The 27,940-nt window shown below is 38.0% G+C and overlaps 1 protein-coding gene across 1 annotated transcript in view; it reads left to right on the forward strand.

Annotated features, from left to right (window-relative positions):
- Grin3a (glutamate ionotropic receptor NMDA type subunit 3A) overlaps positions 1 to 27,940 on the forward strand; it is a 187,214-nt gene that overhangs the window by 32,275 nt on the left and 126,999 nt on the right. The window contains exon 2 of the mRNA XM_005078708.4: positions 23,333 to 23,937. Within this exon, the coding sequence (XP_005078765.1) occupies positions 23,333 to 23,937 (605 nt within the window). The remainder of the gene's footprint in view (positions 1 to 23,332; positions 23,938 to 27,940) is intronic.

Raw genomic sequence — 27,940 nt, forward strand, 5'->3', positions numbered from 1 at the left:
CTTTTGTAAATCCTAGCTGCTGATGAATAATGGCTTTGGGATGTTTCTTGTTTCTCATTTGATGCTTTAGTCTTGTGACTTCATTAAAAGCCTGTGTTTTCTTCTCTGAAATCTGTGAGCTTCACCTGTAAGGAAAGAAGATCAAGCTACTTGGACTTGGGAGACTATAAAACTCGCTCATTGGCAATACAGTCTCTGTCTCTGTGTCTCTATGTCTGTGTCTATGTCTGTTTCTGTGTGTCTCTGTGTCTCTGCCTGTGTCTTTGTGTCTGTCTCTGCCTCTGTCTTTGTGTTTGTCTCTGTCTCTGTCTTTGTGTCTGTCTGTCTGTCTCTCTCTCTCTCTCTCTCTCTCTTTCTCTCCCCCTTGGATGTGGCATTTTACAATTTTTCTTTAGTTTTTCGATACAAGGTTTCTCTGTGTAGCTTTGGAGGCTGTCCTGGAATTTGCTCTTGTAGACCAGGCTGGTCTCGAACTCACAGAGATCCACCTACCTCTGCCTCCCAAGTGCTGGGATTAAAGGCGTGTGCCACCAACGCCTGGCTTGTCATTCTACATTTTTAGATAAGCGCTGGGGCACTGGGATGGAGAATGAAATCTATGTCCAATTGAAGTTTCCTGTCCCATCTGGAAATTAAATGAATTGTAACTTTGAAAGAACCAGTGGTGGCCTTCTGTTACCACATCCCAGTGCTAAAACACACACACACACACACACACACACACACACACACACACGTAGTTTTAAAGGAGAGACACAATTTCCCTGGAGTGGTTTATTATATAAGTGTCACTGGTTTAATGCAATCGTGTCAGAGTCACCAGTGCCCTGACTGAATAATCTGATTACGGTGTCCTTAAACAATTTTAATTTCTTTCCAAATGGTGGCTGTGTCTACAAGGGGCTAGAACAGGTCAGGAAATAATCAGGGTTAATATTGCACACAACTTAGAATTACCATGGTAGGTGTCAGAAATTCACATTCATCCTGAAGGCAGACCACGGCCACCCACGCAGTTGTTCAAATGCATCTTACCCATATCATTTGTTCTGACTTCACACTGAGTTTAACGACAGTAAAGACTGATTAAACAGCAGAGAGTGGAAAGGTCAGAAATATCCATTAGTTACTGAGTTCTCAAGGAAGAACCTTGCCATCTTTTGCAAAGAGGGTTTAAGCAACATGAGACTGGGCAGAACAAAGCTAAGGAAATAAAACTCAAATTAATTAAACCAGCCCCAACTGTAACAACTAAGGAATGCTACTCTGGTTTTCCATACTCTGGCATGTGCACCCTTTATAATCCTTACCACAAAGCCCAAGAACTTATGGTGGTAAGTCTACTTGAATGGTTCTTCTCCCTCATTTCTTCATGAAGTTTAGTTAAAAACATAAAGAAATATACTGATTAGAATCACAGCTGTTAGAGCCAGAATTTCAATCTTATATATATGAGATTCCCAATTGTGTCACCTTAGCTGCTTGCTACTAGTGGTTTCTACATCATAGAGCTGCTGTGGGGCTAAATGAATGATCCATTGTAAACAGTATGAACCAGTGCCTGGGACACAATAAATCCTAATAATATATTAGCTCTTGCTTTAATATTACCTAATTAATGGGTGTTTCCCAGTTGACTCTCTAATGTTGGGAGGTATGTCTGCTTACTGTCTTCCACCTCATATCACAATATATGTTACAATGCCTGACACATAGTAGGATTTCAATACATCTAAAATACATTACTTAGAAACATGAGTTACTCAGGAAGTAAATATGACCTCAAACATCAGAGGATTAAACTGTATCATTGCATAACATGACAAAAAGATGTGGAAGGGCCAGCTTCATTCTGCTCTGAAATTCAATGTGAGGATATTATAGGAAGCATGATTGGATCCACAGGAGATCCAATTTGCAGCTAAAAACTGCACCACAATGATGTTTTTTTTCAAAAATAATAATCACTAAAATGCCTCATATTTTTAAGACATTAACCACAGAAGCAAGCTGTTGCATATAATGATAATGGTTTCTAATGCTCAGTAAATACAGTTGCTTGCCATTACTGTGTTCATTTAAAGAGGACCTTTGCCTTGTGTTTAAACAAGAGACAAAGATAGAAATAGAGTCCCGAAGGAGGTAACTGTTTAGACAGAAAGATTAAGAGACCTAGACAGAGATCCAGCACAAGATGGAGAACTACTAAGAAGTATAAGCATGGAGGCAAAGGGGAATTCGAAGCAGAAGTGGATGGACAGACTATAAGCTGACCAACAATAACTAATAGTAAAGCCCAGATGATAATAGCAATAAACTCAATTCTATTGTGATATTTTCTAAGAAATGCTTTTTCCCAATCTAGGCAAGTTTGCGAGGTTTGCAGGTAAACATAAATGTTAATGTATGCTGCAAAGACATCCTGAGTCACTTACCAAATGCTATGGGACATTGTTGCAGGCCCTGGGGAACATAAGGATCAGCTGTTTGGAACATCTAGGATTTTATATTTTAGTAGCAAGAAAACACTCAGCAAACACATATAGAACAAAGGGAGATAACTTCTGTTAGTGGCCAGTGTTCTGAGGAAGGTAAAATTACAGCATGTGAAGAACATATTAGATCTGATGGTGAGTGGTCCAGAGGGAGACTACTCACATTAGGATGGACAGCTCTGAAATTTGAGAATATCAACCATGAAACAATCTGGTAGAAAAATGTCCCAATAGTAAAGAACAGTAATCAAAAAACACTAAAACTGAAGGAAGCTTGAGTATCATGGCTTTCAGACTACATAGGTGGAATGAGTAATGTTAGAGCAGTTGGTAGGACCAGGTCACTGCAGATAGTTTTAAATAGAAAAATAATGTGTGTGTGTGTGTGTGTGTGTGTGTGTGTGTGTGTGTGTGTGTGTGTGTGTGTGTAGCAAACTTGGAGCCTCATGTATGAGCACTCTATCACTGATACCTATCTCCAGTCCACAACTTGAAAAATAATGCTTTACTCTACTTGCCAGTGTGTTAAACAGAGTGCTGGTCAGGCAGTGATAGAGACAGAATGACTAGTCTGTCCAGATGACAGATCATCAAAGCTTATCCTACAGCCAATGAGAAAATAACTAAACTCAAGTATATTTTGGAGTGGATGGAACTTAGTGGTGTCTTAAGGAGTAATGTTATGAAAGAAGACTATAAAGCTGATTTGCTAATATAAGCCTTGAAAACAAGGCTTTAAAATTAAGAGGACTGGAGGATGAAGTCACATGTAGACTGAAAATGACCTATGTAAAAGGTTGGCATTGAATATCTTCTCCAATAATTGTCCATCTTGGTTTTGAAAGAGGGTCTCTCACTGAGCCTGGAGTTTGCTGATTCAGCAAGACTGTCGAGACAACAATACTAGCTATCTTCCTGTTTCTGTTCCTTCATGGTTGGATTGCAGTTGTGCTGACATGTTTTGCATAGGTGCTGGGAATCAAAGTTAAGTCCTCACACTTGCATAGTGAGCAGTTTACCAAGCTAGCTGTCTGTGAAGTTCGTCTTCCTTCTCTTCATGCTGTCTTCTTTATTTACTGTAATTTACTTTTTTTATCTTTGTGTTTTGGTTTTTGCTGGTCAATGAAATTTCAAGATCATGCCTCCAGTTCAAGTATTCTGAACTTATTTAACAGATAAATAATTGAAAGGTTGACACAATATTGATTGATACCTTAGTATACTGAATCATGTTTTGAAAATATCAATGCTGAGCATTTAAGCAAGTTCAATTATGAATAATTTATAAGCATAATAAATATTTTTCCTGCAACCTTCTTTAATGCAAAAGAACTGACTGGCACACATTGAGTTTGTGAATATCACGATTCACTTGTATTTTTAATGAGTGTCTCAAGCTCATGTGCACTCGAGCAATTCTGTCAATCTCCTGCATTCAGGTGCCACTTTTCTGATTGACATAAGAGAAGATTTGTGTCATCTGAAAGGATACAGTTTTATGAGAAAGCAGAAAATAATTGCTCTAGTTTCTTGAGAGAAGCCATATCAGTCAAATGGGAAGAAAAATGACTCATAAAAAAGTCGCCCTCCTCAGTCAAAGTTCACCCTTCTCCATCTAAATCTAAAGTCTGTGTCACCACTTATTTGTTTATTCATTCAACCAACAAATTTTCACTTCAAGTCACTGCTTTTCTAAGCAATGTTATTCAGAAATTTACTAGTCAAACAAACAAAAGAAGTGTCTCCAGTGTCCAAACAGTTCCGAGCAATGCAGAAATGCTAAAAAATTAACGTGAGTGTACCACATAATAAATAGTCAAGGCATAGATACACAAAATGTGGGGGGACAGGTGATGAATGAGACAAATCAGGGATGCTTAACTGGAGATAAGAAACCAGAAGGCAGTCATATATGAATAAAGAGGTCAAGGGAATTCACAAAGAATATTCTCTCCCCGTGAAAGTAGACGACACAGTATGGGGCATCTAGGGAATTCGAGGCTTTGGGAAAAGGTTTCTTAGGTAAGCAGAAGCTAATAAATACTTACACAATTGGATAAACAGGACAAGAGATACCACAGCTCTGTTTCAGAGGAACTAAGCTGATAAGGGCTAGAATATGAAGCAATGGTCTCTTCTGAGGGGGATCTTGACTAATCTGAAAGGGAAGAAGAGATCCTGAGCACAGAGATCATTCAGAACTCAAGAAAACATCATTTTTAAAAAAATCACATCATGAATTTAGCATTTGAGATGCTGGACTGGTATATAAAGACAAGATGTGGCTGGGCGTTGGTGGCGCACGCCTTTAATCCCAGCACTCGGGAGGCAGAGGCAGGCGGATCTCTGTGAGTTCGAGGCCAGGTTGGACCGACAGCCTCGAAAACAATACAGAGAAACCCTGTCTCGAAAAACCAAAAAAATAAATAAATAAAGACAAGATGTGTGTCACCCTTCTCCCTCTCTATCTTCCTCTGCCATCCTTCTCTGCACCCTCCTCCCTTCTTGGAAATAAATTCCTCTCAAGGTCCTCAGTCTTGATTTGTATCTGCACTCCCTGGACCGATTTGGGAAACACAATAATGATCTTAAGAGGTTCTTCACATTTTAAAGCCTAAAAGCTTTTGGCATAAAGTTCAAGAATGCAATACAAAATCAGGACAAGAGATGCTACATGAAGCTAAAACTGAATCTGCGAACAGTAAATAATTCCAGAAGAAATTCCAGAGTCCTACAGTAGAACATCCATAAACCCATAACGTGCATTGCATGCTATCTATTAATCTTTTTTCATTAGGTGTATTACTATATAATATTTCTGTTCTCACAAGACATGATGTGATTGCACATATTTGTCACCTTGGAGACAAAAATAATAAATTCATCAATCAGTATACTCATTGCACCTTTCAAGGATTTATTATGTTTTAAGCATTATAAAAAGGAGCTAGAGTATGCAAGTTGTGGATGAGCCTGGATCTTTTCTTCAAAATTCAGAAGGCAAAATCTAAATAGAAGTACATGAACACACACACACACACACACACACACACACACACACACACGCTCACTTTTATTTGGATATAAAGCCATATCCAAATAAGAGTATAATAGGACTGACCACTCTATGATAAGAGAAAAATTGCTCTTCTGCCTCTTCATTTGTGTCACTCTATAAATTTGGGATGGATGAAGTTTTCTCTCTAAAAGCAAATGATAAAGCAGTGAGTTAACTAAACAGTCTGTAAGCTTAGTACTTCCAGTCTATCTGATTATATGGGACAATGACTGCCCAACTAAATTCACAAAAATACACTAATGGACCTGAAAAGGAGACACTCCTGCCTTGTCATTGCATATTCTGCCCGTATTCACATGGGCCTTCCTGAAAATACAGCCCCCTGTTGATGAAGGACTTGTCATGCTGGCCCTGAAATCACCAGGCTGCTAAAAGAGCCTTTGAGTTTGATCACTAACCTGCCTCTGTGACCAGACTTTCAATATGCCGTTCTCAGTACTTCTTACTGTGGACAAGGATTTGAGAAGTACAAAGAATTAATTTCTCTAATGTTCTCCCAGCAATTCGAGTGAAATAAAATGTCATTACAACAAAGCTTAATCACAATTAGTAGATCACCAGCTTCAAATAAGATGCTGAAATGGAAATGTATAGAGAGACTGTTTAAAGATGTGCTAATCCCATTTCTAATGTTAGTGGGGGTCAATTTCAGGTAGCAAGCAATGAGCAGAAGCTTATCAGGTTGTTTTTTCTTTTTGAACACCCAGTAAAATAAAAATCTGTTGTGCAATTAAACTGAAATAACATCATTTAAATAAATATATACTGATAATCTTAGGATAAATGAAAGGCATATTATGGACTGGAGAACAGTTCATAATTTAAGAGCAGTTGCTGCTCTCCAAAAGAATCCAAGTTCAGTTCCCACCCCCCACATCAGATGGCTCAAAGCTGCCTGTAACTCCACTCCCAGGATATCTGATGCTCTCTCTAACCTCTGAGGACATTGAATGCATATGATGCACATATAGACAAGCAGACCCACAAATATTGTGCATAAAAATAAATACAATTTATAACTATTCTTAAAAGACATGTATATCAAAACTAGCTGGATCATGCTCCAAATATATTAAACACACTAGTACCAATGTACAGAATTGTGTCAAGTGAATTGAGAAAATGTTTCTGTAAAACATGGTGGCCACTCTAGCAGGTATTTAGAACATGAGTAGTCAGTATTTAGCTGTATTCATTTTTAGTGCAATAGAGAAAATTAGCATGTGACATAAGCCATCTCTTAGTAACAGTTCCAGGCTGCAGTGACATAAAGTAATCAAATTTCTGTAGGAAATTTAGCTTGTACATTCGACAGTTTAATTATCTGGTGCATATTTCAGTAGTTCCCATTTTAAGAAAATATGTCTAAATTTTTCACTGAGGATTGTGACAAACTATTATCTGTAACAGTAGATTCTTTTGATAAATTTTAATTCTCTAAAACAGACTGAGACAGAAATCAGGGAAACAACACCCTGTATAATAGCCTCAAATAATACAAAATTCCCTGAGTTAACTCTAACCAAGCAAGTGAAGGAATTGTATGATAAAAAAATTCGACTCTTTGAAAAAAGAAATTAAAGAAGATATTACAATACCAGAATATAGAAAGATCTCCCATGCTCTTGGATCCATAGGATTAACATACAGACTCAATACAACCCCCTTCAAAATTCCAGTTAAATTCTTTACAGAACTTAAAAGGACAATTCTGAACTTCATAAGGAAAAACAACAACAACAACAAAAACAAGATAGCTTAAACAATCCTAAATATTAAAAGAACTGCAAGAGGCATCACCATTCCCAATCTCAAGGTGTACTACATAGTTATAGTAATAAACCCCACATGGTATTGGCACAAAAATAAACAGGGTGGTCAATGGAATCAAATAAAAGATCCAGAAATAAATCCACACACCTATGGACAGTGTTTTTTTATTATGAAACCAGAAATTCACACTGGAAAAAAGAAAGTATCTTCAACAAATGGTTCTGATCTAACTGGATGTCTACATGTAGAAGAATGCCACAGATTCATACTTATCATTTTGCACAAAACTCAAGCCCAAGAGGATCAAAGCCCTCATCATAAAACCAAACACTCTGAACCTGAAGGAAGAGAAAGTGGGGAACAGCCTTGAATGTACCAGCATAGGAGACAACTTTCTAAACAGAACACTGATAGCACAGACACCAAGATCAACAATGACTAAATGGAACCTCATGAGACTGAGAAGCTTCTGTAAGGCAAAGGACATCATCAATCAGACACAGCAGTAGCCTACAGAATAGGAAAATATTTTTACCAACCCCACATCTGACAGAGGTCTAATATCCAAAATGTGTGAAGAACCCAATATATCAACAAACCAAATAATCTAGAAGAAAAGTGGAATACATATCTAAACAGAGAATTCTTAACAGAGGAATCTCAAATGGCTGGGAAACACTTCAAGAAATATTTGGCATCCTTAGTCAATGGGGAAATGCAAATCAAGACCTCTTTGTGATTGCATCAAAATCACATCTTATACCTGTCAGAATGACTAAGATCATGACACAAGTGACAGTGCTTGCTGTTGAGGATGTGGAATAAGGGGAACACTTCTCCATTGCTGGTGGCAGTGCAAAACTTGTATAGCCACTATGAAAATCAATATTGTATTTCCTCAGAAAATTGGAAATTGGTCTACCTGAAGACCCAACTATACCACTCTTGGGTATAAAGCCAAAGGGCACTCCATCCTTCCACAAGGACAGTTGCTCAATTTTGTTCATAGCAGGTTTATTTGTAATAGCCAGAACCTGGGAACAACCTAAGACTAGATAAAGAAAATATAGTACATCTAATAAAATAATAATTTCTTGAAATTTGTAGGCAAATGGATGAAACTAGAAAAAAATAATACTGAGTGAGGTAAGCAGACCCAGAAGGACAACTATAGTATGTTTTCACTTATAAATGGATATTAGCTGCTAAGTAAATGATAATCAAACTACAGTCCACACATCCAGATAGTTTAGGCTAAAGAAGGAGGCTCTAAGGTGCAAATGGATCTCCCTGGGAAGGGAAAATAGAGTAGATTGTGCTGGTAGACTGGGTGCTGGTGGGGATGGGAGCAGGAGTTAGAGGGATAAGATGGAGGGAGAGAGTTCAGGGAGAGAGGTCTGGAATGGGGGGGTCATTTCAGGCAGTATGGAAACCTAGTGTAGTGGAAATTTCATGGAATTTATGTGTTTGACCCTCGTGAGGACTCATAGTAATGGAAGATACAGAGTCTGAACTGCCAATTTTTTGGTAGCCAGGCAAGGCTTCCAGTGGTGGGACTGTGTTGCATTTGGTTGAGTTGTTGGCCAAGGGATTCCCCGGAGATTCTCAAACAAGACAGGGTGATACTAGAATAGACGGTTGCTCTCTGAAATTGACAGTGGTACTGCATTGCCGAGAACAACATTCACAGAGCATAGTGAGTACAAAGGGGTCAAACTGATGCCTGCATGTAGTCTTCACCTCTGTGTTCTAGTCTCTTCGTTGTGGAAAGGTACTCTGCTGTGGGGTTCCCTGCAGGCATAATACGGGAAATAGAACCCCATGAAGAGAAAAGAAAGGAAATCTGGTACAGATTGACTTTGTCAACCAAGATCAGACTTTGGGGAGTCTAATGGCAGTCATTTTATTCCCAGTCCTGGTATAATACAAGCCTTGGTGAATAAAGACACATAATTACATTGAAATTTAACTCAGGGTACATATCATTCTCTCCAAGAAGATGGGCTCTAGAGTTAGGCTAACTGCACTAGCTTAAGGACCTAAGGATCTGTCCTGATCTCCGTCATACACATAGCATAGAGGTCATTTGGGCTACTAGCCACATCTGATCCTAGTTGTGGGAGTTTTGGGAGCCTCCAGTTCTCAGGGTTGTTTAGATTACCACCCACCTTAGGTCTTGGTTGTAAGAGCTTGATATTTCTTGGCACAGTGAATAACACAGATCACAAGGCTGTTAGTCACTTCCAATTCTTAGCTTTCTGGATGGAATAACAGGTTTTTCATCTTTCCCATTGGAAAGGCAAACTTGTGTGCTTAATATTCCTGGTTCCTTTGGAGATCTCTGGGCAAAAGACCTTGTTATATGTTCCCAATACTCTGAAAGCTATGTAAACAAAAACCTAGACACCAACCCAGTCATAAAACCAGTAACTACAATCTGTTCTGCCTGAATGAGGTGTTTGGTCAATGGTGGCACTGAAAAGTGCCAACCAACATCTGTTTTAATTTGAGGCCCACTCTCTGAGAGAGAGCCCATGTCTGACACTGCTTGGTTAGGCAGGAACTGGAGACAGGACAGTCCAGAGACCTATCACAGAATGCCCAACTAGCCTCCCAAAAATAAGAAAAAATGAGAATAAATGATTCCTAATTGTATTCTGCTATACTCAGAGATTGGTGTCTTGTCCAGTCATCATCAGAGAAGTTTCCTCTGGAAGCAGATGGGAGTGGGTGGAAAGACCCACAACCAGACTTTATGCGAAGAGGCAGTCTAAATTGAAGGTCTCCATCAAGTCCTTCCCCTTGGAGCTGAGAGAATCCAGTAGAAGAGGAGGAAAGATTGTAGGAATCAGAGGAGATGGAGGATACCAGGAGAACATGACCCACTGGATCAACTAAGCAGGATTCATATAGCCTCACAGAGACTAAAGTGGAAAGCCAGGGGCCTACATGGGTCTGCACTAAGTCCTCTGCATGTATGTTATGGCTGTTAGCTTGGTGGCCTATGAGACTCCTAACAACAGGAGTGGGTGTGTCTCTGACTCTTTTCCCTGCTCTTGACTCTTTACCTCCTGTTGAGTTGCCTTTTCCAGCCTCAGTATGAGGACTTTTGCCTTGTCTTGTTGTATCTTTTTTTGTCATATTTGATTGCTGTCTCTTGGAGACCTGTTCTTTTCTGAAGGGGAATTAAGGGAGAGTGGATATGAGGAGAAGGGAGGTGTGGGGAGAAGAAGGAGGAGAAAATATGGTCAAGATGTATTATATGAGAGAAGAATCTATTTTCAATAAAAATTAATTATCTAATAAACCATCCTCTAACACATATAAATGTGTATATTTCTTCAAATACAGTTTAACAAAAACAGCAGCCAAAGTCAATCTTAAACTAATATCTTCATTCTAAAAATCCTTAATAACAATACACACACACACACACATACTTCATGGCTGGCTTTCAGTTTAGTGTTTGTTTTTTTATTCGTTCCTGGGTGTGCAAATGAGTAGGTTTCTCCATCTGTATCTATTTATTGTGCCTTTTCTTTTCTTTGCATTTGTTTGTTTTGTCATATTCCAATGTACACAGTTTTGTTTTATCTTATTTCATTTTATTATTATCTCTTAGAAGCCTGCCTTTTTAAAATGAGAGACAGGAAGGAAGTGGGTCTGGATGGGAGGGAACTAGGGAGGAAATGGGAGGTGCGGAGGGATGGGAAACCATAATATGGGAAAATATTTATTTTCAATAAAATGAAAAATGAATAAATGTAAAAAATTCTTAATAACAAATAATCCTTCCCTCTATGAAACAAAAGTGTTAAAGTTGTTGGACATTTGGAAAACCATACCTAGTTTTAGTAGCCTACTGCAAAACTGCCTGCCATGCCCACTCCTGGGGTGTTGGTCCTACTATCCCTGGTGTCCAGGAAAAGATCTTTGTCCTCCGTTCCCATGCTGTCTTCCACTCCATTATCACTCCTGTGTGTTTAATACCATGTGTCCCTTACAATGCCCTGGATGACTTAGTGGACAGTTTCCAAAATGGAAGTCTGAAATTCCCTGGCAGACCTGGTTCAAATCTCATGTTCAGCCTTCTCAGTGATATTTTAAGCCTGACCCATTCTTGATACAGAATTCTCCTTGATGCAATTTATTCTTATTTGAGACAAAAGTGTCACATGGCAATTCTGCCATTTTTTTTCTTGCAAAGCATATAGATAGGCATTGGAAGGTCTTGTTGAAGCTAGGCAGTCTGAAAATCAGAAGGATACATGACCTCAGCAGGGAAAAGAGAAAATGCATTCTCTGTAGTAGTCCCACTTGGTTCTGTAAACACAAAAGCTAAGTGAACACATATAATCGGCACACATCATCCCCCCACCTCTGCTGTTGAAGTAAGAATAAGATGAGAGGATTGATTATAGTGGCTTGAGGAAGTGTGTTATTTGTTACTAATGGTAAAATTAAGGTTGATGGTTACCAAGCACTTACTGCATATCAGGCATAGCATGTCTCTAATTGTCAGACTCTGTCTCCTTCCAGCCTTCAACTTTCTTCCTACTCATCTTTCAGTCCTTGACCTCTTCTGGATGACTTGGTATTTCTCCAGTGCCCAAGGCTAGTACAAATGTCAGATAGGAAAGCTGTGAAGACATTTGCCTCGTGATTAAAACTCAAAACTGCAAGCAGTCCTCCTTTTAGGCTACTCCAGACCCTAGTCTCTGTTTCTTGTTTCCTGCCTAATTCCTAAGCTATTCTTCAATTTTTTTCTGGTGTTGATAATATCACCTCCATTAAAATCATGATTGAGAAGACAATATTGTTATTATTCACTACTGTAATTTCAGCAATCAGCATCCCACACTAGGTGAACAATAGGTTCTAGTTGGGTGTCTTACTTGGCAGTCCCTAGTGCAGCACTCATAATCTCGCCAGCATCACTGGTGGCACTATACAGATCCACTTGCAGCAATGTGCTATGTACTGATGATGCTTTGTGTGAATGGTGTTATTTAATTCTCACAAACTTTGTTAAGGTGTTGTGGGATATTTGCACACTGTGTGACGGTGTATTCCTGCGACTGATGTAATACAAAGGTTAAGTGTCAATCACTAGGCAGGAGGTATAGATGACGCTTCTGGGCAGAGAGAGAGAGGAAGGAGGAGATGAATGCAGGTGTTAGAATGAGGCCATAGGGACATGGATCAAGTCAGACACAGAATGGAAGAGAGGTAAAAGCCATATGGTAAAAAGGAGACTAATTAAAACTATGGGTTAATATAAGTTAGAAGAGCTAGTTAGGAACAAGCTAAGCCATAGGCCAAGCTTTTATAATTAATGAGAAGTCTCCATGTCATTATTTGGTAGATGAATGGCAGAAGAGAAAAAGGCTCATTACACTAAGGTAGATAGTATTACTTTGAGTCTACAAAAGGAAATATTAAACTTTTGTTTTGTTCTGTTTTTTGAAAAATTAAACTCTCAAGATTTAATGAAAGCTGGACTGTGGTGGCACATACCTTTAATTCCAGTAATTAGGAGCCAGAGACAAACAGATCTTAGTGACTTCAAGGTCAGCTTTGTCTACAAAGTGAGTTCCATGACAGTCAGAGATAAACAGACAAACCTTGTCTCAGAAAAACAAAAACAAACAAACAAAAAAGATTTAATGATATCCATAAAATTTCTTCCACACAAATTACATAATTCAAAGTCCTGAGTAATGCTAAATGAAGATTTATATTCTCTTTCTTATCCTCCTAGAAGCTATGGTGAATTCTGAACTAAACAACAACAAAAGGAAAATAACAACACATAGTTGTGTTTTGTTTTGGATTTTTAAGACTTGTTTTACATATATAATTTTTTTGCCTTCATGTCCATAAGGATACCACATACAGGAAGTGCCTGAAGATGTCAGAGTAAGAAGGGAGCTTTAGCTCCCCTGAACTTAAGTTACAAATGATTGTGAGCTACCATGTAGCACTGGGAACTAAACCCATGTCCTCAGCAAGAGCAGCAAGAGACTTTCACTGCTGAGTTATCTCACCAGGCCCCCAACAGATTTTGATCCTTATTGTTTACTAATGATCTTTTCCAATGGCTAACATCCTTATTTCCTACATAATCCTTCTTTGTTTAAGCTGGCTTCTGTCCCACATGACTGAATATATTCTGTAGACACCATCTTGACTAAAGCCTTCCCTTCCCATCCCCAAGTATGAATTCTATTTGCAGGCATAAGAGGATACATCTAGATGGGACATATATCACATGTATGGCCTTGGAAAATAAGAACCGCAGAATAAGTCACAGTCAAAGGCTTTCATGATTACCGAGGATCGGGTGACAGGGGAAAAAAGTATAATCACCCAGCACAAAAAGCAGAGGTTGGGTGGAATACAGACTAACAAGTTTAGTATCAACAGTTTGACTTAGAATGGTAAATTATATATGGAAGTTTGTGTGGTTGCCACAAAGTAGCTTGTTATGTACAGCTTGAATGTTTTTGCTATTTCTTCTGCCCCCTAAAATGCATCTGTTAGTCTGTGGCTTTCTTCACACATTTTGTTGGGTGAATATATCAGCTGGTTGTCTTCGAAGACAGTTCTGCTGTACATGCCAACAAAGAAAATAATATAACTCCAGTCTTTTCTAGTCTTAGGATAATATAACTCCAGTCTTTTCTAGTCTTAGGATAATATAACTCCAGTCTTTTCTAGTCTTAGGATAATATAACTCCAGTCTTTTCTAGTCTTAGGAACAGCCTCCATTTTGCATCATTGTCTTCCTTTTTGTAATTATAAACATGAATGTTTCACATGTCAATCCCAGCTCCCTCTCCCACCCCTCCTCCCTATTACCTCCACCAGCCCCCCAGCCCCCTACCCAACCTCCACATCATTCCCCAGGGAGGGTTAGGCCCTCATTGGGGGATCTCCAAAGTCTGTCATTTCTGCATCACTGTCTTAATTAGAGTTTCTATTCCTGTGAAGAGACACCATGACCATGGCAACTCTTGCAAAAAAATATTTAATTGGGGCTGGTTTATAGTTTAGAGATTTAATCCATCATTATCATGGCAGGAAGCATGGAGGCATGCAGGCAAACACAGTGCTGCAGAAGAAACTGAGAGTTCTACATCTTGACCCACAGGCAGCCTGAAAGGAATGTCACACTATACCTGGCTTGGGCATTTGAGATCTCAGTGCCTACCTCCTACTGATATACTTCCTCCAACAAAGCAACACCTACTCCAACAAGGCCACACCTTCTAATAGTGCAGCTCCCTGTGAACCTATAGGGACCATTTTTATTCAAACCACCACAATTTCTATCTCTCAGTCTTTCCTAGCCCTTACCAGATACCTGCTGTAAAACATACCTCACTCAGCACTATTAATACACCTGTATCCATAAGACTTTGAAGTCCCTAGCTCTATCTTTGAAGTATTCGTTATATATACAATATAACTGGTGTTTTATATACAAGGACACTAAAAAAATTGTCTATTGAACATCCTAAGACTTTGTTGATATCTCCATTCTTAGTAGTTGAAATTCCCCGATATTGTAAGTTGAAACACAAAATTAAATCAAGTGAAAATTTTAAGTAAACGTTTCTAAATGTTCTTATTCTACCACAAACAAAACTGTCCTTATTCATTATGTAACTGTCTTTCTTCTTTAGTTGAAGCAATGGAAAGATAAGTGAAGAAAATGACTAAAGGTCATATGGGATGCAGATAGGCCCCCCCAGTGACACAAAGAACCTCATTTAATCCATGCCATGACTCATCTTAAAAATGACTTCATTCTGTGGGCTCTTAGAATCACCTGCAGATGGCTGTAACTGTGAATTTTAAATTCACAAATGTCAAGGGTCTATTTCCTGTGTTGTTCTTACCAAGTGGGAGGAACAGTACCGAGTATCATTTAAAAGCACAGACTTCAATCCATCAAGTTGAAGTTTGGGATTGAGGCTTTATTCCTCAATACTTGTGTCACCTTTGAATTACTTTTTCTGACCCAAACTCTGTCATCTGTTAAAGGATGCTGATTGTTCCAGTCACCTCATAGGGCTATTGTGAGAATAAAGCAAGACACTCTGCATAACATATTGGAGATAGCAGTAGTCATTAGTTTAAAATTTTCTGTAATTATTATTGGATTCTGATTTCTGGGCAGGAACTATGCCTTGTGTTTTCCTGACTTCTTAATGCTACTATAAAACAGAATTTATTTAAAAGCCTGGGCTTCTAAAGAAATAAGCCTTAATTTTCAGGTGAAAAAAAAGCTTTCTGCATAACATAGGTCACTTGGGGTGAGAGATGATGAGTAAGAGAAAACCTCCTGTGGCGTCTTTGGTGAAGGAGAAGTAGTCACAGCATGGGAAGCCTATCTTGAGCCACTCGAAAGTGTTTTAACAGCAGCCCTTCATCAGCAGTAGACTCCTGAAGGGGAACAGATATCCTTTCTGTGCAAAGACATGGATGCGCCCTGCTCATTGGAACCCTCCAAACTTCAGTCTCCTCATCTGGATCTGCTGGCCCAGACAAACAATGAAAAATGGTATCATTTCTTTTTTTTTTAAATAGCTTGTTTTACATGTCAATCCCAGTTCCCTCTCCCTCCCCTCCTCCCCCACTCCCCTTTCCCCCCACCCTCCCACCCTATTGCCAAATCCTTCCACATAGGGGATATCAGAGTCTGTCATTTTACTCTGGGTAGGGTCCAGGCACTCCCCTAAGAGTCCAGGCTGAGAGAGCATCCCTCTTTGTGCTATAGGCACACGAAGACTGTTTGTATATCAGGGATAGACACTGATCCACAGCTCAGGACCCCATAGGTTGCCCAGGCCTTCTCGCTGACACTCACATTTGGGGGGTCCAGATCAGTCCCATACTGGCCTCCTCACTGTCAGTCTGGGATCCAAGAGCTCTCCCCTGTTCAGATCAGCTGTCTCTGATGGTTTTGCCAGCCCATTCTTTGCCAATTTGCTCATCACTCCTCTCTCTCTCTGTCACTGGGTTCCTTGGGTATCATTTCTTTACTGCCGAGGCATCATCTCTTCTGTTGGGGAATACCCTGAAGTCCTGTGTCACACTTTCCTGCAAGAAATCATGTTTTGGGAAACTTGGACCAATCCAGAAAAGATTCAAATCTGTTTTTCCCAGGAGAACAAAGATCATTGTTTGGAACTACAGAAATTGGCTCCAAAATTCCTTATTTTGTGGAAGGAAGATGAAACTTGTTACCAGAGAAAGAGTATGGGAAGGGGTGACTACTGAAAACACTATCTCCAAATGAACAGCTTCTGCTCATGTGAGATGTAGCCTCTGCTTTCCTGTAAGAAGTGTGTTGCAGTTGATATGTGTAAAATGTATCTTATTACCAAGACCACTGTGTGCAAATAGATGAAATGTGGGACCAGTGTAGCGGTAAAAAGATAAACTTTAAAAGGCAGTTCCACTCAAGGACTACATCCTACAAGCGAATTTCCTCAGGCACCACTTCCTGGGTACTCCTCTGTGCTAGACATTTCCATGCATTACCACATTTACACATTTAACTATCGTGAGGAATCTTCAAGATAGGAGATGATATGGAGGTCATTTTAGAGATAGAAATCTATGACTCAGAGATGTTAAATTAGTTGCAGGTGTCCCCATGGCTTATAAGTGATGGAGACATAATTTCCATATAGCCCACCCCAGTTTCTAAGCCCCAATACCACATATCAAATGAGGATAGGTGAAGATGAGAGGAGGTGAGTAGGAGAAGGGAGGGGAGGGGAAGAGAGGAGAGGAGAGAACAGAAGAAAAGAGAGAAGAGAAGAATTCAGATAACTTAGGGCAATGACATCATCAGCAAGGAGAACTTGGGACCTAACTAAGAACATTGTAGACACTATTGAAAAGGCTATTGCAGAATTACACTAAAGGAATACAGGAGTATGGCATGCAGCCATCATTCATCTAGAGTAAGAATTATACTAGTATTATAGGAGAATGGCCCCCAAAAGGAGACCTTTAATAAAATGAAGTCAATAACTAATTGCTTATGTTCTTAAAGTAACCTACTGTTTATGTTTACCTATACAGTGATCATTTGTTTTCAGATGCATGTCTTACTCTTCTGAAACTCAGTTAGAGAATCCCATACAATACAAGTATCTGCATCCTCCCAATTGTACTGGCCTTTTCCTGGAATACTCATCCCTTCCTAGTTCTATGATGCTCTGTTGTTTTATTTGTTACAACTGCCAGGATTTATAATTATATGAAATGTCTATTTTTCCAGCTATTTAGATGTTGTTCCTCTTTTACTAAGTGCATAGGCAGAGGGCACAACTCACAGAAGAAGGTTAAAATTAAAGAATAAATTAAAAGAAAAAGTTAAAATTGCCTTTCTGGATTTTATGGGTGTTAGGTAAAGGATACTGTGCCCTTGTTGACTAGGAGGTATTACTGATTTATTGTGAACACAAGCTCTTTGTCTATCGCCATTGCTGCAAATGTTCTTGGTATTCCATGTTCCTTCACTTTTTGTTTATAATAGATTATTTAAAGCCAGATATAATATAGTATTAAATTTAATGAATCTTGAATTATCACATATTCACATAATTGGTCTATTTTAATAATTTGATATTATACTTCTGCTATTACTAGATAGGAACTTAGTAGTTTGTTTTTTGAGACAGGATTTTACTGTGTAACCCTGGCCATTCTGGTCTCAAATTTAGAGATTTACTTTCCTGTCTTTTGAGTGCTGGGATTGAAGAAGTGTGCCAACACTACCCAACAGGAATTAATTTTATATGGAAGAAATAGGAATTTAGTTATTTTATTTTTCTAACTGTTTTATTTTCTTAACTCTAGATCTCATATTTCCTTCCATTTTGCTTTATATTTCAAGTATGATTTATTAATTCAATATATTTAGTTGATGTTCTTTATGTATGTTAACTTTTATTCTATTTACTTCCTAACCTTTTTGAGTACTTCTGTTTTTAAACTATTCTTGCCTTTCTTTTTATTTAAATATTTTTATGTTTTTATTTAATTTAGATACAATCTTATTTTACATATCAAGCCCAGTTTCCTCTCTCTCCCATCATCCCATATCCCCAACCGAGGCACCCATCCCACCCAAAAACACTCCCAAAGGATGGTGAGAGTTTCCATGAGGGATCATCAAATTATGTCACATCATTTGGGGGAGATCTATGCCCTCCCCTGTGTATCTAGGCTGAGAGAGTAGTCCCCATTGGGGAATGGGCTCCCAAAGTCAATTTGTGCACTAGGGATAAATATTGGTTCCACTGTCAGAGGTACCATAGACTTCCCAGGCCTCCTAACTAACACCCACATTCCGGAGGCTTGGTTGAGTCCAATGCTGGTTCCCCAGCTTTACGACTGAGGTTCAAGAACTCCCACTTGGTCAGGTCAGCTATTTCTGTGGGTTTCACCAGCATGGTCTTGACACATTTGCTCGTCCCTCCCTCTCTCAACAACTGAATTACAGGAGTTTGGCTCAGTGCTTAGTTGTGGGTCTTTGCTTCTTCTTCCATCAGTTACTGGATGAAGGCTCTAGGGCATTTAAGGTACTCATCAATCTCATTATTGGGGAAGGACATTTAAGGTAGCCTGTTCACTATTACTTAGACTCTTAGTTGGGGTCATATTTGTGGATCTCTGGACATTTCTCTAGTACCAGAATTCTCTTTAAACCTATATTGGCTCCCTCTATTAATGTATCTCTTTTCTTACCCTGACTTAATCTTCCTGATCCCTCATTTTCTCCTTCCCATTTCTCTTCTCTCCCCCTCTTTCACTTACCTCCATCCTCCCCTCCCCCATGCTCCCAATTTGCTCAGAAGATGTTTTCCCTTTCCCCTTCTCCAGAGTACTATGTATGTCTCGCTTAGGGTCATCCTTGTTTCCTAGCTTCTCTAGAGTTGTGAACTGTAGACTGGCAATCCTTTGCCCTATGTCCAATATTCATGTATGTGTGAGTGAGATAATACCATGTTTGTCTTTCTGTGTCTGTGTTACCTCACTCAGGATGGTTTCTTCTAGCTCCATCCATCTGCCTGCGAGTTTAATGATTTCATTGCTTTTTTTTTCCTCCGAGTAGTAAATGTGTAAATGTACCACATTTTCTTTGTCCATTCTTCAATTGAGGGGCATCTAGGTTGCTTCCAGATTCTGACTATTACAAATAATGCTGGTAGACTGACACTTATTTTCCTGAGAAACCACCATACTAATTTCCAAAGTGGCTGTACAAGTTTACATTACCACCAGCAATGGAGGAGTATTTCCCTTTCTCCACATCCTCTACAGCTTAAAATGTCATTGGTGTTTTTGATTTTAGCCATTCTTACAGGTATAAGATGTTATCTCAAAGTGATTTTGATTTGCATTTCCCTGATGACTAAAGATGTTGAGCAATTTCTTAGTGTCTTTTAGCCATTTTAGATTCCTCTATTGAGAATTCTCTATTTAGTTCCATACCCCACTTTTTAGTTGAATTATTTGGTGTTTTGGTGACTAGCTTCTTGTGTTCTTGGCATATTTTGGAAATCAGCCCTCTATCAGATGTGGGGTTGCTGAATATCTTTTTCCAGTCTGTGGGCTGCCGTTTTATCTTGCTGACTATGTCCTTTGCCTCACAGAAGCTTCTCAGTTTCAGGAAGTCCCGTTTATTAATTGTCGATATGAGTGTCTGTGATACTGGTGTCATGTTCATGAGATGGTCTCCTGCACCAATTTCTTCAAGGGTACCTCCCACTTTCTCTTCTAGGAGGTTTAGTATGGCTGGGTTTATACTGAGGTCTTTGATCCATTTGGACTTAAGTTTTGTGCCTGCAATAGATATGGAACTATCTGCAATCTTCTACATGTCAGCATCCAGAACAACATAAAATATCCTGGGGTAACTCTAACCAAATAAGTGAAAGTTCTACATGACAAGAACTTTGAGTCTTTAAAGAAAGAAATCAACGAAGATACCAGAAAATGCAATTATCTCCCATACTTTTGGATAGGTAGGATCAACACAGTAAAAGTGGCAATCTTACCAAAAGCAAGTCTGCAGATTCAATGCAATCCCCCATCAAAATCCCAGTACAATTCTTCAGAGACCTTGAAAGGACAATACTCAACTTTATATGGAAAATCAAAAAATCTAGGATAGCCAAAACAACCCTGGACAATTAGGAAACTTCCAGAGGCATCACCATCCCTGACTTCAAGCTCTACTATAGAGCGACAGTAATGAAAACAGCTTGGTACTGGCACAAAAACAGACAAGTAGACCAATGGAATTGAATTGAAAACCCTGATATTAATCCACGCACTTATGAACACCTTATTTTTGGCAAAGAAGCTAAAATTATACAATGGAAAAAAAGAAAGCATCGTCAACAAATAGTGCTGGTATTCTTGCCTTTGAAAAACTGCATTTCCAATATTCCAATATAGGCTAAGGCAAGACCCTTCTTCCAAATTTTCTTAATTTGCCTCAATATGTGTTTTAAATTTTTGCTAATAATTTTAACAAAATTTGTAAGGTTTGAAGTTGTTAATAACTTGAATCTCGTGTGTGCGTGCATGCGTGTGTGTGTATGCGTGTGTGTGTGTGTGTGTGTGTGTGTGAGAGAGACCATCACTTTAGCATCATGAGAAAAATTCCAAGTGAAGCTGCTAGATCAGTATCTCTAGATGCTTCTACAGTATTACTTAATAAATATTTATTTGAATAATTGACTTCCTTAAAATTGTGAAAGAATTAACTTCAACATCTAGAGAGCCTCAATAGAATTGATTATAGGAATGAGCCTGATTACACGAATTTATCATTATCTGGTGGAGGAAGAAAAGCTAAATCCCGTGTTCCTTTTTCTTGCCAAATTCTTTTACGTCTCCATCTAGTGGTGAATAATCAATGTGATCAGCTTATTTTGTTCTCATTTCATATAAGCCTGTTCCTCACACTCATCTAGTGAATTCCTCTGTGGCAAGTGCTTGAATGAACCCTGGTTACAATTCAAGCACAATGTTGAGTCTTGAAACTATGCTGGAAATGGTTTCTTCCCCAGTCTTTTGATTTTTAGCTCCTCCTATTATGATCAAAGTCTAGGAATTGGGGTGACTGAAGAAAAATTCCAGTTGGCATACACTGTCTCTGTCTCAATCTGTCAGAAAAGAGGTTTAAGGCACAATTTTAGTCTATTGTGTGACATAAGCACTATAGCAATGCAAAGCTACGTATTGGAGAGATGAACAAAATATGGAATATATTGTTTTGTAGTTATCAGAAATAATCAAATAAAAACTTGTCACCACATCAAGAAATTAATAAGTCAAACACATTGCAAATGCACATACATATAAACAAATGAACAAAGCAATTTTAAAAAGTAAAAACTAAAACAACAACAGCAAAAAAACAGTTCTACATTCAAAGAAATAAGAAATAGTTTACTCTGAGCTAAATATGGGTGATCACAGCCATAGAACATGAATCTAGTCATTCTAAATGATATGGACCACAGTAGAAGAGTTTATTTACATAGGCTTTTATATTCACAAAACCAACTCAACAATTATGTTCATTGGTGCATTAGATAGGTAGGATCCAAAAATGCAAGGGAATCATTTCTATAATTTCAAGATGTTATAATATTCTTACATACTGTAAGAAGTTAGCCTAATACTCATAAGATTGTCAGGTCCAACACAGAGGTTAATGTAAATTATTTTAAAAGTTTTAGATAGTCTGATTATTTTGATTCTTAATCTACTATTTTCTCTATAAATATATTGTTCTAACCAGCCAAGCTCAGTCTACAGAATCTTCAATATAGATACAGCTTCAGTGAACTTCAGTTAACAACATCCTAGAAGTCTTTCTAGAAATCTAGATGAAAGCACTAGGTTTGGAAAAATGAATATAAATACAAACAATCCATTTCCAGGTGAAAAGAGAGTTTGCATGAACATGCTTTCCCTAGTTCAAGAAAAAATAAATTATCCACTATGGCTTGGTGAGTGTTGTAGGAAAGAAAAATTATTACAGAGTAGAATTTTGGCAAGTTCTCAGAGATAGTCCAATAGATCCCAATTGGAAGATACTTAACTCAATTTGTTGTGCAACCAACATTTATAAAGCTTTGTTCTAAACTTTCTCAGGAAATCATTGGTAAAAGGTAAATGTGTAAAGTGTCTGCTGTTGGGAAGAATAAATGGAAAATACATTAATGTTTCAAGGCTACCCTTCCACTATATAATTTATAATTTGTGACTTCCTTCATTGGGCTGGCAAGTTCAATGAATAGATGAAATAATAATTTAAGTTTCATGAATACATTCAATGAAACATTTTTGATGGCAGGAGTTCAAGATCAATTCACAAAGAAATATAATCAAGCCTTTAACATTGAACTAATCACTTAACCATGATGTTTGTACCCTAAAATAGTTTATGTGTTTTAGAAGAGCCTTTCTCAAGGGTCAGGAGGTCTATTTTTCTTCTGTGTTTTCTTATACAAGAATTGCACTGTGCTAACATGTCTCCGATGGTGGTTTCACAGAAAGCAAAGCAATTTCTTTCAATTATTTCTCCTTAATGGAAAGTCTAACAAATGAGTCATTAAACACAGTGGAAGAAATGTGATGCATTAGGGGACTAAGTGTAAGGAAAAAAAATTCCATAAAAATCTATGACCGAACATATGATTATATCACTTCTCACATTTACACTCTCTGGTACTCTCAACAAAAATCTTCAGGAAATTGGGATAAAGAGTTGATTGTTCATTAGACAAAGAGCATTACTTATTCAAAGTAAGAGAATTTTATCACAGAGGAAGTATCACAGGAGAAAACAGACTTTAGGCTCACAGGAAAGCTAAAGTACCTTGTTATGGTTTTTGGGCAACACTTTCTAATTCTTCTTTTTCATTATCTTTAAATACAGAATCCCCTGCACCTACAACTGAGTTTAGAAAATTCATTAAGTTCTGATGCTGATGTCACTGTCTCAATCCTGGCCATGAACAACTGGTACAATTTTAGCTTGTTGCTATGCCAGGAAGACTGGAATATCACCGATTTCCTCCTCCTTACTGAGAATAACTCTAAATTCCACCTCGGGTCGATCATCAACATCACTGCTAACCTGTCTTCCACCAAGGACCTCCTAAGCATCCTGCAGGTCCAACTGGAGCACGTTAAGAAAGGCACACCCACGATGGTGACGTTCGGTTGCGACATGGAGAATATCCGGCAGATTTTTGAAATTTCCACCCAGTTTGGTCTATCACCTCCTGAGCTTCACTGGGTTTTAGGAGACTCCCAGAATCTGGAGGAATTGAGGACAGAAGGCCTGCCTTTAGGGCTCATTGCTCATGGAAAAACAACACAATCTGTCTTTGAGTACTACGTGCAGGATGCCATGGAGTTGGTTGCAAGAGCTGTAGCCACAGCCACCATGATCCAACCAGAACTTGCTCTCCTTCCCAGCACGATGAACTGCATGGATGTGAAAACCACAAATCTGACTTCTGGACAATATTTATCAAGGTAGGATGTATATACTGGGTTACATTCTCATCCACAGAGCTGGGACAGCAAGTAAAATTTTCCTGTCTGTCCACTGTGCAGAAATCTTGACTCTGGGGAGCTTTAAAGGCCAATCGTTGTGAGACAGTTAGGGACAACAAAAGACTGGTGTCTCATGATCTGTTTTCTATATTTTTATTTGTAGTCTTTGCCTTGTAATATAGAGACAGCACTCAGCCCTGGCTAGTTCTCCACTCTCTGTTGAGTTCTTGGCAGATTATTTAAAAGCTTTGAGCCTCAATGTTCTAACAAGTAAATTGGGATAACATAGAATAGCTTGACATAGTAAATAGGCCATGAAATTTTATATGAAAATAATTAATGCATGCTTGCCTCACAGTAAATAAAAGCAAGGAATATTTCTTTGTTTATTCTTTCCCACATCCATAGGCCTGAGTAAATCTTTATAAATAAATTTAAAAATTAGTTACATGAAAATGGACCTTTTTCTCTTAAAATTGCTTAATGCATTTTAGCAAGTCACACTGAGATAGAATCTTAGTTATCCATCTTGATTCCTGTATCACTTGATCAAGTGACTCAATTTCTCTTTCCTTGGTTACTTATGTTGTATGTCTGCTTATATAAAATAGATATAAAAATTTAAAGATATAAGCATGGGATCTGGTTACTTGTAGAATTGGATAGATGACAGAAACAGATGACACATGATGTGTAGATGATAGATCAATAGATGATATGTAGATAATATATAGAATGTTGAAAGATGATAGATAGATGAAAAATAAATAGATAAATAAAAGATGATAGATAGATAGATAGGATAGATAGACAGAAGTAACAATTCGATAAGAGTATTTATCTAATATACTATTTATTATTTATACATAATTACATGTATGTATAATATAATTTGTACTTTCACTCTTTAGCAGCTCAGTTGATTCAGAAGATGGAATGGAAGACTCCGTCTAAAATAAATGATAATCCCTCATACAGAAATAGCCCTATAATTACTCAGAAAGGGAAATGTCCTGAAATGATATTCATAGGTTACTTTATTTTTATTTAGAAAAGGATGACCTATGGTCAGAGAGGTCAGGTCAGAGAATGAGTGCTTTTTCGGAGGTGAATCATCCCAGTGGACTGAGATACATTTTAAGGCAATACTATTAAAGAGATGACATTTGAATATGCAGAATATAAGGCAATTTTATGGTGTTTTCTTAAGAAAACACAAGTATTTGATAAAAGACCAGAAAGTAATCATAATTTTTACACACAATTGTACTGAGCACTTACTATACACAAGCAATCTGCTAATGAATGACCAAGTATGATAGAAGTTAATTCAAAGCACAGCCTAATATTGTTAGCAGACATGTAAACTGGTATGATGGCACACACCTCTAATCCCAGAAGCTGGAGGCAGAGCCAGGGGAATCTTTCTGAGTTCAAAACCAGCCTGAGCTACTCAGTGAGTGTCAGGCCAGGCAAGGAAACACAGCAGGACCTTGTTTCAAAAAATTAGTAATTCAAATTAATTTTTAAAATTTTATTAGTGATAAAATTGTATCATCCTATATAGAATTTTCATCTTCATGAGATCAAACCATGTATATTTCACTTTGTGGCATTTGCACAGAGTTAACCTATTTGTACACTAATACATAACTGAGGCTCAGGATTTTATTTAAGAAAAGTAAACATCTCCTTCTAAACACCCTATGAGCAGACTCTCAATTTAAAATCCCAGGGTTTATTTGGGAGGACAGTCATAGCAGTGGACAGGAGAAGCCACAACTGAATATGACATCATGTAAAATGAACAACAAAAGAAAAATATCTGGTTTCTAAAAAAGTTTAGCAAAAAAAATAAGAATATTTGTTGACTTGGATTGTATATACCTTGGGCATTCGTTTTATCAAGGTCAAATTATCTTTCTGGTTTCCCAAGGTTTAATTTACACAAAATCCCATTTCTCAGTCTGGTAAGATTGCTTAGGTAAATCAGTATCCACCAAGACCAAGACTTGAATTATATAGTAGAAGGAGCGAACAGTCTCCTGCATATTGTCTTCTGACCTCCATAATAGCAAAACAGCATGTACACACACACACACACACACACACATATACATATACACACACATACACATACACATATACAAACACATAAACACACACATACACACATACACACACATACACACACTTGTGCACATACATATGCATGCATTTGCACATGCACACACACACTAAATGTAATTTTAAAAATTTTAAGTCTTCCTCCATGAGGATCTCATGGCACTTTTTGTACTGAATTCTACAATGGTATTTGGTGGTACAGTGATACTATTCTATCCTTACCTGTCTGACTTCTGAGGAGAATATTTCCATTAAGTTGAAACACCATTATTCAACCTAGTCCAAAGCCTAGCATCTAACATGCTTAATAGTTACTGAAATTTATTTCCAGATAAAGAAAACTTTATATTGTATTTGTGTCTTCTACTATCATTGATTGTGTGGAAAATGGATGGTTGTTGAGTAAATACTTTCTAAACTAAATATAAACTTTTAGTTTGCCTAGCTATTTATGCTCCAGTTTTCTTCTTTCCTTTTATTTCATTTACTTTTTGTCTCTGTGGTGAAAGGCTCTGTCCTCACGATTGTTCCTACATATTTTATTCCACAAAGTTTGAAAGTTATAAAAGAAGAGTGTGAGGTTTGGAGACCGTCAGCAGTTCACAATGCATAGGGGTCAGTGACAATATTTTCATCCCTGTCAGGGAGGTATGAGAAATAAGCTCAAAGAACTTCAGAAAATATGCCTGGGACTTTTTTTAAACTCCCAGAGGGATACAGTCAAAGAAAAAAATTCAAAGTGTCAAGACAGGGTCAGGGGAAGTGGGCAAATCCCTGGAAGGTATCTTTATAATGAATAACTTAAAGCTTGCCTCAAGCCACAAAACAGCTGTGGATTTTCCATCATCCTTATGTATTTTGTTTAACTCATCTTTTAGAAAGATACTTATTCTCAGCCCATAAGCCACATCTGCATACAGTAATTTTCTTAATTGTCCCTAAATTTTGTGAGGCTGACCCCACTCCCTCGCTGCATGATAAAAGCCAGGGGGATAATGAGCTGTGACTAGATGGGACCAGAGTTATGCAAGCTTTCATTTCTCACACAGTCATTTTCGGTTTTGGGCTGACAGAATTGTTAACATTTTGAAATGTTAATGAAATCACCCCAAACATGACATTTTCAGCACAGGGTTTTAGAATAGGAAAATAATTTCTTGTGGCAGACTACACAGGCATAATTACAGGTGTAAGGGATTTAATTCTTCTCGGTTGCCCACAAGCCAGAGCAAATGTCCATCATGACTCAATGTAGACAAAAGCACTAGAGGACCAAGGTCATCGTGTTATCTTTAACCATGTGTTAGAGAGTTGTTTTACTAAATGTCAATTGTTTGGGGCAACGGTAGGAGGCACATTATTGTGACAGTACCTCCATGAATGCACACCAATGACCGTTTCTTGAATTAGGTGGAAGTAGACATAATGAACACTTGAGTTTGTTATGTTAGAGTTGACATAAAAGGAAATTATAAAATTCTGAGCTACATACTTTTTCCGTCTTGAGAAAGAGTCTTCCTCTGTAGTATTGTCTGTCTCGGAACTTCCAGTCTTCCGTTCTCATTTTACCATGTGCTGGGATGACAGGGTTGCACCTCTATGCCTAGAGGGATATGCACTTTTTTCAAATATACAAATAAAAAAAGAATTCATTAACATTTTCAGATATTTCATGGAATACTTTAACAAATAAATATAACTTTTCATATTTGGTATAATTGGAATTTCTTTGGACTGCCAACCAGCTACCAAATAAAGACTAGCTTGTCCTACTAGCTCTCTCAACTTAATTTACCCTGTTTCTATTCATTATACCTATTTCACCTTAGGGCTTCTTACCTCTTGTTCTACATGT

This window comes from Mesocricetus auratus, unplaced genomic scaffold, assembly GCF_017639785.1.
Source record: "Mesocricetus auratus isolate SY011 unplaced genomic scaffold, BCM_Maur_2.0 Super-Scaffold_6730, whole genome shotgun sequence".
Classification (NCBI taxonomy): domain Eukaryota; kingdom Metazoa; phylum Chordata; class Mammalia; order Rodentia; family Cricetidae; genus Mesocricetus; species Mesocricetus auratus.